Source organism: Triturus cristatus, chromosome 9 (assembly GCF_964204655.1).
Source record: "Triturus cristatus chromosome 9, aTriCri1.1, whole genome shotgun sequence".
Taxonomy (NCBI): Eukaryota; Metazoa; Chordata; class Amphibia; order Caudata; family Salamandridae; genus Triturus; species Triturus cristatus.
The window spans coordinates 217,485,082-217,497,977 of record NC_140592.1 but is presented as its reverse complement, the minus strand read 5'-3'; the positions used below and the strand labels follow the sequence as shown (position 1 = coordinate 217,497,977).

Below are 12,896 nucleotides of genomic sequence, written 5' to 3'. Positions count from 1 at the left end.
CTATATGTCTCCATTAGCTGAATTGGTTTAGTCCTTTGATATTAAGATTATCTCTTCTGCTGATGATTCTCAGCTCCTCCTTTCACGCGAGAAAGGCTCTTTAACCAATCAGTTGTCCTTTACAGCATGGGTGAGAGCAGTGAGGAAATGGATGTGTACCAATAGCTTGCTGTGTAACTCTAATAAAACAAATTCTTCTGTTGGTCTGGCTCTCACTTGGTGGTGGGATGGCTGTTGGGCACATGTGTTGCCGTCACCCCCCTCCACCTTCTGTGGTGGGCAGTAATCTGGGAGTAAAATGTTTCCATCGAGTTTCCTTTTAGCGCCAGGTATTGACTGTGGTTGGCTCTTGTGTTGCTATAATGACAGCGCTTAGGAAATTCCTTTATTTGTTGCCACTCAATTGTCTGAGAACAGTGGTCCATGCATTAATTACTTCTAGGTTGGACTATGCCAATTTTTCTCTATTTAGACCTTACTGGACTGCCTTATCAAGCGCTTGCAGTTGATTCAGAATTTAGCTACATGCCTTCTATTCAAATTATCTCGTTGTGTTTCCATCTCCACCTACCTTTCGCAGTTGTACTGGCTGCTTATTATGAAGAGAATTTTTTTTTTTTAAATCTCTGGTGCCGCGTCATCGCGCTTTGAGTGCGGGCCCTAGAATCCTTTTCGTCGGCGAGAGCACTTCTGTCTGCCTATGCTCTCCTAACTTTGGTTCCTAGAATCAAATACTCGAGGAGAGGTGACTCCTTCTCCTTTCTGGCCTCTCAGTTGTGGAATCGGCTCCCATTTATTCTTTGTGACATTCAGAGCGAATGTCAGTTCCTGAATGCTTTGAAAACCTTTTATTTACCTCACATAAGCACTTTGATTGCATGATACATGGTTCTCCTTCTCCGAGACACTTTGAGTAGCTGCACACTTTACAAATACCTTTTCATTCATTTATTCTTTCAGAGTAGAAGGTATTTATTTAATTGCTGAAGTAGAATCTTTAGTCACAAGCCACGCATTGGCTACTGCCTCATTACTACATTGGCTACTGTGTAATTACTGTGTGAGTTATTGCCTAATTACTATGCAACATATTCCTCATTCTTTGGGGAAATTAGCTTAATTTTTTTACATTTGTAGTGAGAATATGGCTACCTTGTGTTACACCGTGAAAGTACCGAACATAGCCAAGCAACAGATTTAGCACTCCCTCATGCACAAGCATAAGCAAAAATATGCTTATTTCTAACATTGCAATATACCATGCCATTATTATTGACTTGCACTGCTTCAAGGTTTCATAAATCACATTAAAAATAGTTCTTTTTAGGAAACCATAAAGGGGAGCTGGTAGTAGCCCTCTGGATAGGTGACTTTTGCCCCAAAGCTACCCCTACCCCTGAGGATGCTGGCATAATTCCCAAAGAAGATGCCCCCTTTGCAAATCTTGTTTGAAGTGTTTATAATTAATGCTTGGTTTGTGACCACAATTGGGGCTGCAGACCATTCTTACACACCTTTGCGACTCAGGAGCAGATGCCTCTCTAACGCACCCTTCTAAAACGCAGTTCCGATTGCATCTCAAAACCCATTTTAAGAGTCTGAAAAGCTGTGGCCCTGCGAGTTTAGAAATCACAGGGTTTGCTACCATAAAATGGCTTTGTACATCTTGCCCCATTTACCTATTGTCTGGAGGTATTTATTGACTGCAGAGCATAATTGGAGATCCATATTGCTGGATGCCATAAAGGAGGTAATTTCCGAAAAGAGCTAGCAGATTGCGGCTCTTAGCTCGTGAAGTAGATTTCAGTTCATGCCACATAGCTTGGTGCTTTCCTACCCCTCTTAAAACATATGTCTGTAGGTAATATGGGTCCAAAAGAGTTTGGTTGACATGAATAGTCTACTCTGGTGTAGTTAGAGAGAGTTTTCTCAAGTCTATTAGGAGCCTCTCATCATTTGGTGCAACCCCCTCCAAACCACCACCAATCCCCTACCCCGATTTTCTCCAACTCCATTTACCTCCCTCCAACACCAACATCTGGGCATTGTTTGTCAGGATGTTCATAGCTAGAATGGCTTGTGTAACCTAGCGTTAAAAGCAATTTGTTTTTGATTTGGTGGCTTATCCCACTTCAATTTTTCAACCAATACATAAGAACAAATTGGTGAACTAGTGTATTGCCATCCAACTTAATATGAAACTTATTGTTAAACAATTATCTTTTTGAAGACCATGCAAATGTTCCTTACTCTTTTTTGTTTGTTTTAAATATTTTATGAAGGAAGAGGTCTTGCACATAGCTCTATTTCAAAAGACCAACATTTCCATTTGATAGTTCCATCAAAGTATTCCTTTAACTATGCCCTACTGACATCATCTTGAAAAACTGTACATGTTTGAGAATTACATCTTTAACTTAGTCGTTCCACCTGCCACATTTTTTGCTGCTAGTTGCTTAATATAAATCTTCACGGTTAAGCTTCTAATCCAGTGACCCTTAAAAGCTTGACCCATGCATAGCATCCAAGGTCCAAACTAGGACATGACCTCACTTTGTTAATATTTATGGTTTTTGTACGTCTCAAGTGATCTCTGGCATAGTTATAGTTCTTTGATTTGTCTGATGTCCGTTCGGTGACCAGAACAGAAAAGTATTCCCAACCTCCCTCCCCCCCCCCCCCCCACTTGTAGCATTGTGTTGGTCTATTATACGAATTCAACAGAGCACCTGCAATACTGTAGGGCCTTTAATTTACTCAATCCGTGTTTTTGATGGAGATCAAAGCCAATAATAAGAAAGCTACCATTTTTCACAGTAGTTTATGATGAACTAAGTAAAACTTGGAATTTGTAAACCAAGCCAGTAAGTGGATTGCTTTGTGTTTTGCTCTTGCTGTTCCTTGTTGCTCTTCAGTTTAGTCCCTCGTGTTGTATAAACAGCAAAAACACTAGTTAAAATGTCTCCACTAATTACTATTCTTTCTTCCCTCATAGGGAAAGTCTGAAGTAGTCTGCCAGTGCAAACTATCTTCCAAATCATCTGGATAAAATTCAAGATATTTTATCCAGATGATTTGGAAGATAGTTGGGCGACCTGTTCATCCTTGCACCATACTGGGAATGGGATTAGGGCCCTCAGAAAGGACAAGCAGTCTTTTGGGGGTTTTGCTGGCGCCAACTTTCTCTGCCCTAGCCAATATCTTGTTGCTAGCTGATATAAACTACCGGAAACCAAATTGCGTGAGCAAAGAGTCTAGTAACAGTGCAAGCACACACCACTAGCAAAGCATTGCATCAGCAATAGTTACCCATCCCTCAGAAAGAGAGTGACAGTTTGGAATGGAAGATGTATAGACTTTAGAGTACTGTAGTGACCATAAAGCAAATTTTTCTTGTGTAACTTCAAAAGGCCCTTTAAGAGAGCATATGTGTCAGCTAGATTCTCCTATGCTCCCAGCCACATCAGTCCGGTTAGGATTGTCCTGACACTGGAGCACACTAGACTCAGTACATGAGCCTGTCAGAGCTGTGCAGACTGCTTCCTGCAGAGGCAAGAGTTGGTACTAGTCTCCTTGGCCCAGCCACTTGATTCTGTCCACTCCTTCTATCCAGCTTCTAGGCCCCCTTCGAGATCGGCACTTGTGACAGTTAGAAGTTACACCCAATGAGCTGCTAATATGCCATAAAGTTGACCATTTAAGTGGTGCTTTCCTTCATGACCAAAGTGCTCCCACCAGAAACTGTGGATATCTCTTCTTGAGTGGCCACAAAAACGTTGAAGCTAGGCCAGGCCAGGCCGTAGAACCTTAAGTTCTCAAGAAAGCTCAGGATAGTTGGAAAAAATATTTCTCTGAGCCAACAATCACAGTAACTGGGTCATTTGTGATGATGGAGGCTTCTCTGAATGGAAAAAAAAAAATCACGTAGCCAAGAAGACCAAGAGACTTGACACACATTTGAAAGAATATTTACTATTCTTGATGTTACTCACTTAAGCCAGCCGACATAATGAACAGTCTCCAGCTCTAGCACTAGTTTGACCAGTACACATACTTGTTCTCAGACTATGACAAAGCGTAGCTGTTCATGCTCAACCTAAGCAAATATGCAGAAGAACTAAAGCTGCCTGTGTCCAGTGAAGTCCTGGTCCTGGACACCTGGATCATGATTTTCGTTTGGCCATCTGTCAAAGTCATGCAACAAGTGCTCTGGCCTTGATCTGAAGGTCCAACACAAAGCTATGCAGCCCCTGAGCTCCACGTTTGATATGAAGAAATTGTTTGTACCCACCCTGTTCTAATGGTTGTGGCCACGACTTCTACTTTCGTCTACTACCAAAGACCTCAAGGCCAGTGGGCTCCATTTCTGCAATGACTCTAGCAACTCTGTTATGCAGCGGATGACAGCACTCCACTAGATAATCAATCAAACTTCATATTGATCATTATTGGTCCTATCTTTGTAATGGTGGGCGTGGGCATGGACATGCAACATTTTGGTTTCCCCTGCCTCATGCACAGTGGTCACCACTGATTTCAGAGTACCCTGGGAGCATATTGTGGGTTACTCTTCATCAGTTGTTTGTGGAACAAATCTGAAACATCTCTGCACATAAATGTGTTGGGCTTCAAGGCAGTTTTCTAAGTAATGACTGTGTTTGTAGTAGTGGTAATATTCAGGATGGGGGATGGTCCTTACAGACAACAACACTTGTCTCTTCCACTCGAGGAACCACGGAGTACTTGCTCCCTCAAGCTGTGTTCGCTGTCAGAGGCTCTGGAAGTTGGTTTTTTAATAAAGTACAGGCATTTTGGTCTTGTGCACCAGCACCAACAGAGAAAACATATTCTCTATGTGTGACCTGAATAGGAGAGTCCTTTGTAACTCTTTGCACATGTAAACCACTCACTTTCTAGGATTAGTTATAAGCCTGGATTGCAAGGGAATGGCCTTATAACTAGCTTAGAGCATTTCTGTACGCCTTTCCTTTTGACCCATCTTATCCTGAGGGTCCTTTAGAAGATCAGGTAGACGCCAGTCTTCTCTGGTTCTAATCGTTCTGGCCAGACCTTGCAAGATGTATTTACTCTTATGTAGTCCAACTACTGCTGATGGATTATGTCCTGCTCAACCCAGAATGGTAGAATTACTGTACTTGGAAGGATAGAAAAGTACCCTTTTTAGTGAGTTAGCTTTTAATGGAACAATTTGGAGGAATTCCTCCGCTAGAATCCAGTAAAAGTACAAATTACTGAAGTTCCATCATTGGACACTAGTTAAGAACATTAACCCATTTACTTGATCGGGAAGCGATGTCCTTCACGGGTCAACTGATTGAGACATGGGTAAAGGTGGATACCTGCCAGTCCTATTTGGAGCCATTGAGACCTAAGGAACGTGCCTCTGGAATCTTGCTCCTTGGCAAAAGAGTCTGTGAAGAAACCTCAAATGAGCCTAGTACATGTGTTCATCTCAAAGCAACGTCCCACAGACCTCTTGGGTCTGAATCTGGTTCTGGATGGTTTGGTGGACAAGTCTTTTGACGCAATGGCATCCTGTACATTAATACCTCTGTTGTTTAACAGTCTTCCTACTGGCAATAACATTGACTAACAGCATAAGCTATTTTATGACTGAGACGTTCATGATGATTCCACAGTGTGACAGGATAGTTCCCCCCCCCCCCCCCCCCTCCCATTTCAATGATGTGTGTTCTCCCAACAATTGTTTTCCATGTGCCCATTCAGCCTTTGTTGAGGAAATCCTCCACACTTTGGAAGAAACATGCACCTTGAACATTGATCTCGACTAAAACATGGATCTGCATTCAACAGGTGTGAAGTTTCGAGACAATATTGCTAGCCTAGTGGCTGATCAGGCCTGCGGAGGACACCAGAACCAAAAGGATAACATCATGCATCAGTTTTTATTGCGCTTTTCATTCGGCCCAACCGCTAGACGTTGGCAGGGAACACTCCATTCACATCTAAGGTGGCATCTGTGGTATCCTCAAGGCATCTGCCTGTAAGAAACACTAGCAGTACCTCCAATCTGAGTTCTGTCATGTAGTGCCACTTTGTAAATCATGCATCGAACCAAAAAAGAATAATTCTGTATTAGACGGATTGCTGAGTATGATCTAAACAATTCCGTTTCTGTGACTCTGTTAAAGGTAGATTTTAAGCTGTTAATGAGATTAAATGTTGTATTCCATTAGTGTCTTCTATATGGCCTTTAAATTGCTCTGCATGCAATTTACTGTATCTATACTTTTATGGTCTATGACCGAAATAAAATGTTATGACGATTATGTATTCCAAAGCGGGTATTGTAAGTAATTTGTTGACTGCATGCATGCCATGTTAATCGGAGTTAAAATTGCTTCAGATACAACTTTGGTACTTTTCCTGTAGGTGTATGCAAGAGTGATGTGACACAGCCTCCAACTATGGAAATACACAGTGATTCATGCAGACAGTCAAAGCAGTATAAAGATTGCAATACTCGCACTGCTTGCACAATGGAAGATGCAGAAGATGGAGTTCTTGGTCCAGTTAGTAACGGTAGGAAGGCACTTTGTATTTGAAAGAACAGTGGTCTCTGTTTATTTGCGAAATTAATGTATCTGTGTCTTTGGATAGGAAAACAAATCCTAGTTAAGCAGTGCATGAATTCAGTTATAACCCATAAGCAGAATTATAGTTCTTCTTTAAAAATAGTCATGATGTACATTTGGAATGCAGATACCCACATCCTGAAAAGCTTGGCAATGACCTAGGGAAGACCGCATGTTGCAGCTAATAAAGATAGTAAGAAAACACAATATTTTTCTGAGAATGTGTGGGCTTTTTCTTTAATTCTTAGAAACTGAACACAATGTCTGTAGGCAGCAATTGATGTATTGGTTTTATTAAATACAAGAACTCGCACACCACTGTCAAATGACATGCTATTGACCAAAGCCAGATGGTAGCAAACAAAAATATTATTTTTGTAGCTGTGCACGGATTCTAAACTTATTTTCAAATGTAAAAAAATAGCTTCCAACCTAAACCAAAAATATGAGCGCCATCACATCCAGTGATTTATTTATTTATTTATTTGTTTTAGTTATTGGGCATTATTCTTGGAGGTTTCCAGTATCGTTAAATTATTTTAAGATTTTAACTTTACCCTTTTGCTCTTTTAGGTTGAATCACATGACACTTTAAAAGTGTCCTCCTTAGCAGCACATCTCATGCTTTAAATTTGAAGCCCATAGTTGTAATGTGGAAGCATTTGTCATAGTAATACTGCCCATCTAGTTTGAAACCCAACGGGTGGTAGCTGTCTGGGTGCACCGGCAATAATCTGAAGGCTGATTCTATGTCTGATGCTCCTTGTTCTAACCAGTCATAAATGGACTCTCCCTCGGGGTGAGACAGGTGATGGATCAGCCAGAATTTTCCTGGCTCCTTTTTGGGCACCACGCTGAGCGGTGATTCCACCATATCCTTCATTAGGGGGGGGGGGTGGAGAACGGGACAGCCACCCATCCCAGTTGTACTTCTTTCTCTACCTTCTGTTTTGCCACCCGGGGTTGTCTCTCACTGATTTCAGATTCAGGCTCTCCCGGGCGCCCCTGGGTCTGTTTGTAAGGGTATGGGAAACCTTGTGTGAAGTCTTCAGCTAACAGCTGCCTGTCTGTTATTTTATGATAGTCCCTTAACAAATGTAACAGTCTGCTTGTCTTTATAAGTGTTGGTAGTGTCTTTGCCCCGCCCCTTTCCCCGCTACCCCCAACTGGAGGGGCCTCTACCTCATTTCTTTGTGCCTTTTCTATCCTTGGTGGCCCCTGGCCCCCTGGCTCGTCTACAGCGTATGGTGGGATGGTTTCCCCTGCATGTACCACAAGCGTGTTTAAACCTTCATGAAGCCCCCCACTTACACTCGTCTTTGTCAAACTTCCAACATGGCTTACTTGATTTGCTACTGGCCTGGTTTTTCTCTTTGGAATCTTTTCCTTGCCACTCAAATTTGCCCTTGCTCCCGTAGCAACAAAAACTGCTCTCTTTTGCGCCGACCCCCCTCCCTGGCCGCCACCAGGTGTTTCATGAAACCTTCCATGTCTTGACAGTCCCACTCCATTATTGGCCATACTTGCATCTTCTCCCTAAAACCTCGTCGTATTTTAGCCATGCCTCGCCCTGATACTGCTGCTGCGCCTCGTGCACCTTTTGCTCGTATAAGATCAGTGCCGCTGCGCTTTGAGGGAATGTCTCAATGAATACGCATGCTAATGTTCTGAATGCTTTCAGCCAATTCTCTATTGAGCTTTCTACTCTGGGCTTATGGGTGGCCCTCCTGTCATCGTCCTTCTTGTCTTGTGTTGCTAGGTCTAAACCTGCCCAGCGCACTCCCAGTAGTGAAAAAATGTCTATGAACCCCTTTCTCCAGATCCTCTCCTTCACTGTTAGTGGTATGAGGTTGGCCAGCCCCAGCAGCGGTCGTGGGGGGTTCACTCGGGGAGGGGCGTAAGTACTCGCTGGCCTGCTTTCTGTTAGTGTCTTGCCCCTCGCCTGTCTTGCTTGTACTCCACCCCACCCCCGAGGCCCCTGCACCTTCTTGTGTGACTGCCTCGGTTCTTGTCCCTTCCCCCTGCTGCGCCTGGTTTGCTGCCGCTGTTTCTTTGTTTGTCGCCCCTCTTGTGTCGCTTCTACTGTCTGCCCTTTGGTCTGGCATTGTGCTGTCCCCTTTGCCACCTGCGCCCCACTGTGTGTTCCCGGGGAATGAAGCTCCTACCCCTGGCCATTGCCACCAGTACATTTATGCTGTTGGATGAGCTGCCCCCGCACCTGGAAATCCTGACGCCCTAGGCCTAGCCCTGCCAGCCATGGGGTTGCGTAGGGTATGGTCCTTGCATTGCTACATTGCTCACTACCAGCTTAGTGCCCATATTTACGTTTTGCTCTTGGCTCCTTTCCGCTCTCCCGCGCCCTCGCTTTTGTAGTGCGCCATGTTTACCACTCTCTCCGTCACCCATGTTGCCTTGTTTCCCACGTCTCTCCTGAGGGGCCGCCATGCTGGCTACAGACCCCTCGTCATCGCTGCTCCCATCCGTTTCCGAGCTGGATATCTGTTCCGGAGACGCAGGTCTCTTGCTCCTGGCTGGTGGGGGGTTCCTTCCCCCTTGATCGACTCCCTTTTTCGCCTTCGCAGGGACCGCCGTTTTGGCTGCAGGCCCCTTGCCCCCGCCTTCTTAGGGGGTGGCCCTGCTGGGGACGCCAGTCATTGCCTCTTCTCCTTCCCTTGACCCCCATCCTTGATTTGCTGGTCCACCCAGCTCTGTCCCTTCAGGGCAACCAGTGCCCTGGCTTGATCCAACATGGCTTGCAGGTCGTCGTCCAGCTCAGGCCCCGTGTCTCCTCTGCGTCTCGTCTGGCCTTTCTTTGCAGCCTCCGGCAGTGCCTGGTTCTCCATGAAGCGAGCCAGTGCTGCGTTTTTCTCCCGGCTGCCCCCCGCTTGCTAGCCATTCATGCAAAAAATCCTGTGCTGTACCCTGTTCTTTTGGTGGCTTAGTGGTTAGATGCTCAGATACTTGTCACTGCAGCTGGTCGTGCTCTGGTTTTCCAATGTCCTGCTATTCGATCAAAACCTTCAAGCAGTAGGTCCTGTGTGACCAAAGGCCTCAGCCACAAGAAAGTAAAATCCAACAATGTCACACGCGCTGTTCGCGCTTTTGTCCACTATTTCTGAGTTTTAAATAGTGAAGGAAAAATTGCCCCCACGCTTTTCGCTCCTTTTTCTGCTCCCGGGCGGCCACTGAGGACCTCCTGCTGGCCTCAGGACTCCTGTCCCAGTCGATAGCATATCAACTTTCCAAATGCTGCTAGCACTCCTCAAATTCTGCGCACGCTTGCCGCCGCTCCTTCTCTGCACCCGGAGACCTCCTGCTGGCCTCGGGTCTTTCTTCCCGTTTCCGCTGCTTGGGGAGTATTCCGGCCCAACACTCCGCTCAGCTGCCGGGCCGTGCCATTAATCCACATGTTGCTTCCTGCTTGGGGTCGTGTGCCTTTAAGGCTCGCGTCGATGCCTTGGTTGGGGCCGCCCCCAAGCCGCTGCAGTCTTCATTCCACCGTTGCCCAGGTCAGCTGTAGGCTGGGTTCTGTCTCACAGAAAAGGCCCGAAACCCGGCTAGAGCCCACCGCTTGCACCGACCTTCACTTGCCCAGCCGATTCCTGCTGCACCGGATCAGTTGGTCTAGCGGCTGGTTTGCAGATAGGGGAGGTGGAAACAGGATGAGTTCCGCCACACAGAAAAGGCGCGAAAGCCGGCTAGAGCACACCACTCGCGCTGACCTCCACCTGCTCCGCCGATTCCCTCTGCACTGGATCAGTTGGTCGGACGGCTGGGCTGCAGATAGGAGAGGTGGCAAACAGGCCCAGCTCGGTTCTGGCAGCAATACACTCGAGGCGGTTTCAGGAGGCAGTCCTCCGACTCCTGGAAGGTCACTCTGGCATCCCGCTCCCACTGACACGATTCTTCTATCTTCTCTGTGAGGTGATTGTGTTTCCCTGTGGCCTGCTGGCCCTCTTTATCCCGCCCTCACCCTAGCCTGCTCGTTCCCTGATTTGGGGGGCCGCGCTCGCCCCAATCCTGGTCGCCCCTGCCTAGCCGTGATGCAAATTGGGCCGGGGGGGCGGAGGAGGGCTTCTCGCCCCCAGACGGCGTTTGACCCAGGCCCCGATCGGGTCCGGCTTCCACTTCCCGGGTTACAACACAAAACTACAAGTGTCGGAATGTAAAATGTTTTTGAGTTAAGTGTGAGAAATGACTGACGTTTAAGAGCTGTTTCATGTAACAAGTGATACCCATATCTGCATTACCACTCACGTTCTTCCTTCACGTGGCGAGTTATTTTTCGCACTATAGAAATGTGAGTAAACGCCATCTACAGTGCTACTCACAAGACAGCGTTCTTCGTACATCTATTTCAATTAACAAAATTTAGCAAATTACAACTATTTAGCAATATCAGGTCTATGGGAAGCTTCAGAGACTATTGTGCATGACATGCCTTTTAAAATTAACTGAAGTGGATATAATATAAATAGCGTAATAAACTAAATATATATGTTTAGCATGCAACACTCGAAGCCATAACACAGTGTTTATTTCTAAAATCTTTTGGGCTAGGTGACGACTAGAGAAACACAATGCAATCCATTTATTTTAGGATTAAAAAGTAAAATGATTGGCAATAACCTTTTGTTTTATCTATTTTTTTTTATCTCGAAGGGTATGGCCTCCATGTTATGTGCCCAGATTGCAGCGAACACACTGATATTTACGAGAGAGAGATCAATCCCAAGAACTTTAAATCAGTGGATAATAGATCTCAGAAGAAGGTACCAAGTAGCAAAGAACTGAGCATAAATGAAGGAGAGGCTGACAGCATGCTAAACTTTCAGCAGTGCAATGGAAAGCCATTATCAAGTTTGAGGGCGGATAGCAATGGACCAGTGTACCCCAGTAATCATGACAGGATACCAGCAGCATATCTACAACATTTGCAGGGGCTGGATTCTTCAAGAGAAGGTACATGCATTGTATTCATATTTTTAAAGTTGGTGAAGATTTTCCTCTTTTGCTCGGGCCGTTTTTTCCCAAATGTATTGATTAATAATATTTTCTTAGATGCTTACTGGCATTTGATGCATGTGAACGCTTTGCTATAATGAAACAAACATATTTTTTGATTAAGAGATTTGTATAGAGACAGGTTTAGAGACCAGCACAAATAATACAAAATAATTTTGTGGGTTAATAGCTGAATGATTGATGACGTTTTTTGGTTATATTTGAGCTTAGGCCAGTGAAATCATAAATGTGTGTAAAAATTCCAACTTTAAAATGTCAACACTTTTTTGCTGACATTCTAATCAATCTATGCAGGGAGTTATGGATAAATGAAGTAAAGGTTTACCCGAAATTCATCAAAAGTGAATAATCCCTAGAGTGCCTACATGCAGGATTGTGGAAGACATTTTGATAATTTCCTTTAGTGAGCTAAAATGTGTATGTTCAAAAATGCACTCGCCTTGCCTGCAATTGTTCTTTTTTAAATGTTTTTTTGTATTTTTTTTAGGATCTTCACAGCCTTTGCTTATGCCATTAGAGCATAATGGATCCTTTCAACCCTTGTTTTCAGATGGTGTTCTGCAAGAGAAAACTGAGGTTCCTGAATTGTCACACACCTTACAGGAGCCATTGACTGACTCTTCAGGCAGACTCCTATTTTCAAACGATACCCACCCAAATCATATGACTCTAGTTATGAGTAAACACTAAATATCAAGCAAATGAGAGCAAACTGCCATGTGGGAAGAAAAACTTTTTGCATTGAAGACTGAGGCTTTTTCTACCTCCTCCCTTGGATTCACAACCTCTGAAAGTATGCAGACGAGTTATGAGGAAAAAAGCTTGTGTGGGAAACGTTCCTGTTCGAGCGTCACAAAAAATGTATATAATTTTTAAACTTCCATGGGAAGTGATGGTAATTCAACAGTTGACTTGCATTTGGAGCACACTGTTTGCAAGATATTATGTAAAAAACTTGTATTTGATATTGTACATAAGAGTTTTCATATATAAATATTATATAAATATATATATCTTTTACAGAGGTTATTTTATTCTTTAGTGCATGAGTAACTGAGTGACATTTCACAATTTTGAAAATATTGGTTTTATTAGGTGGCTATTTTTTTAAGAAGACAACTGGTGCCTTAATGCATACATTGAACTTTTAAAAATCCCGGTAAAGTTTAGTGTCAAAAACGTGCAGTCTCTAGTAACAACATTTTCACAATCTTCCCTGAAACCTATGGCACTTAAGTTTTAAAATTAACAGTT

General features: G+C 44.1%; 1 protein-coding gene across 2 annotated transcripts in view; it reads left to right on the top strand.

Annotated features, from left to right (window-relative positions):
• LRIG1 (leucine rich repeats and immunoglobulin like domains 1) overlaps positions 1-12,466 on the top strand; it is a 244,611-nt gene extending 232,145 nt beyond the window's left edge. For both annotated transcript variants that reach the window (XM_085624766.1, XM_085624767.1), the window contains 3 exons: positions 6,415-6,564; positions 11,280-11,579; positions 12,130-12,466. In XM_085624766.1, coding sequence (XP_085480892.1) covers positions 6,415-6,564; positions 11,280-11,579; positions 12,130-12,332 — 653 coding nt within the window. In that variant the 3' untranslated portion in view covers positions 12,333-12,466. The remainder of the gene's footprint in view (positions 1-6,414; positions 6,565-11,279; positions 11,580-12,129) is intronic.
• Positions 12,467-12,896: the final 430 nt, after the last annotated feature.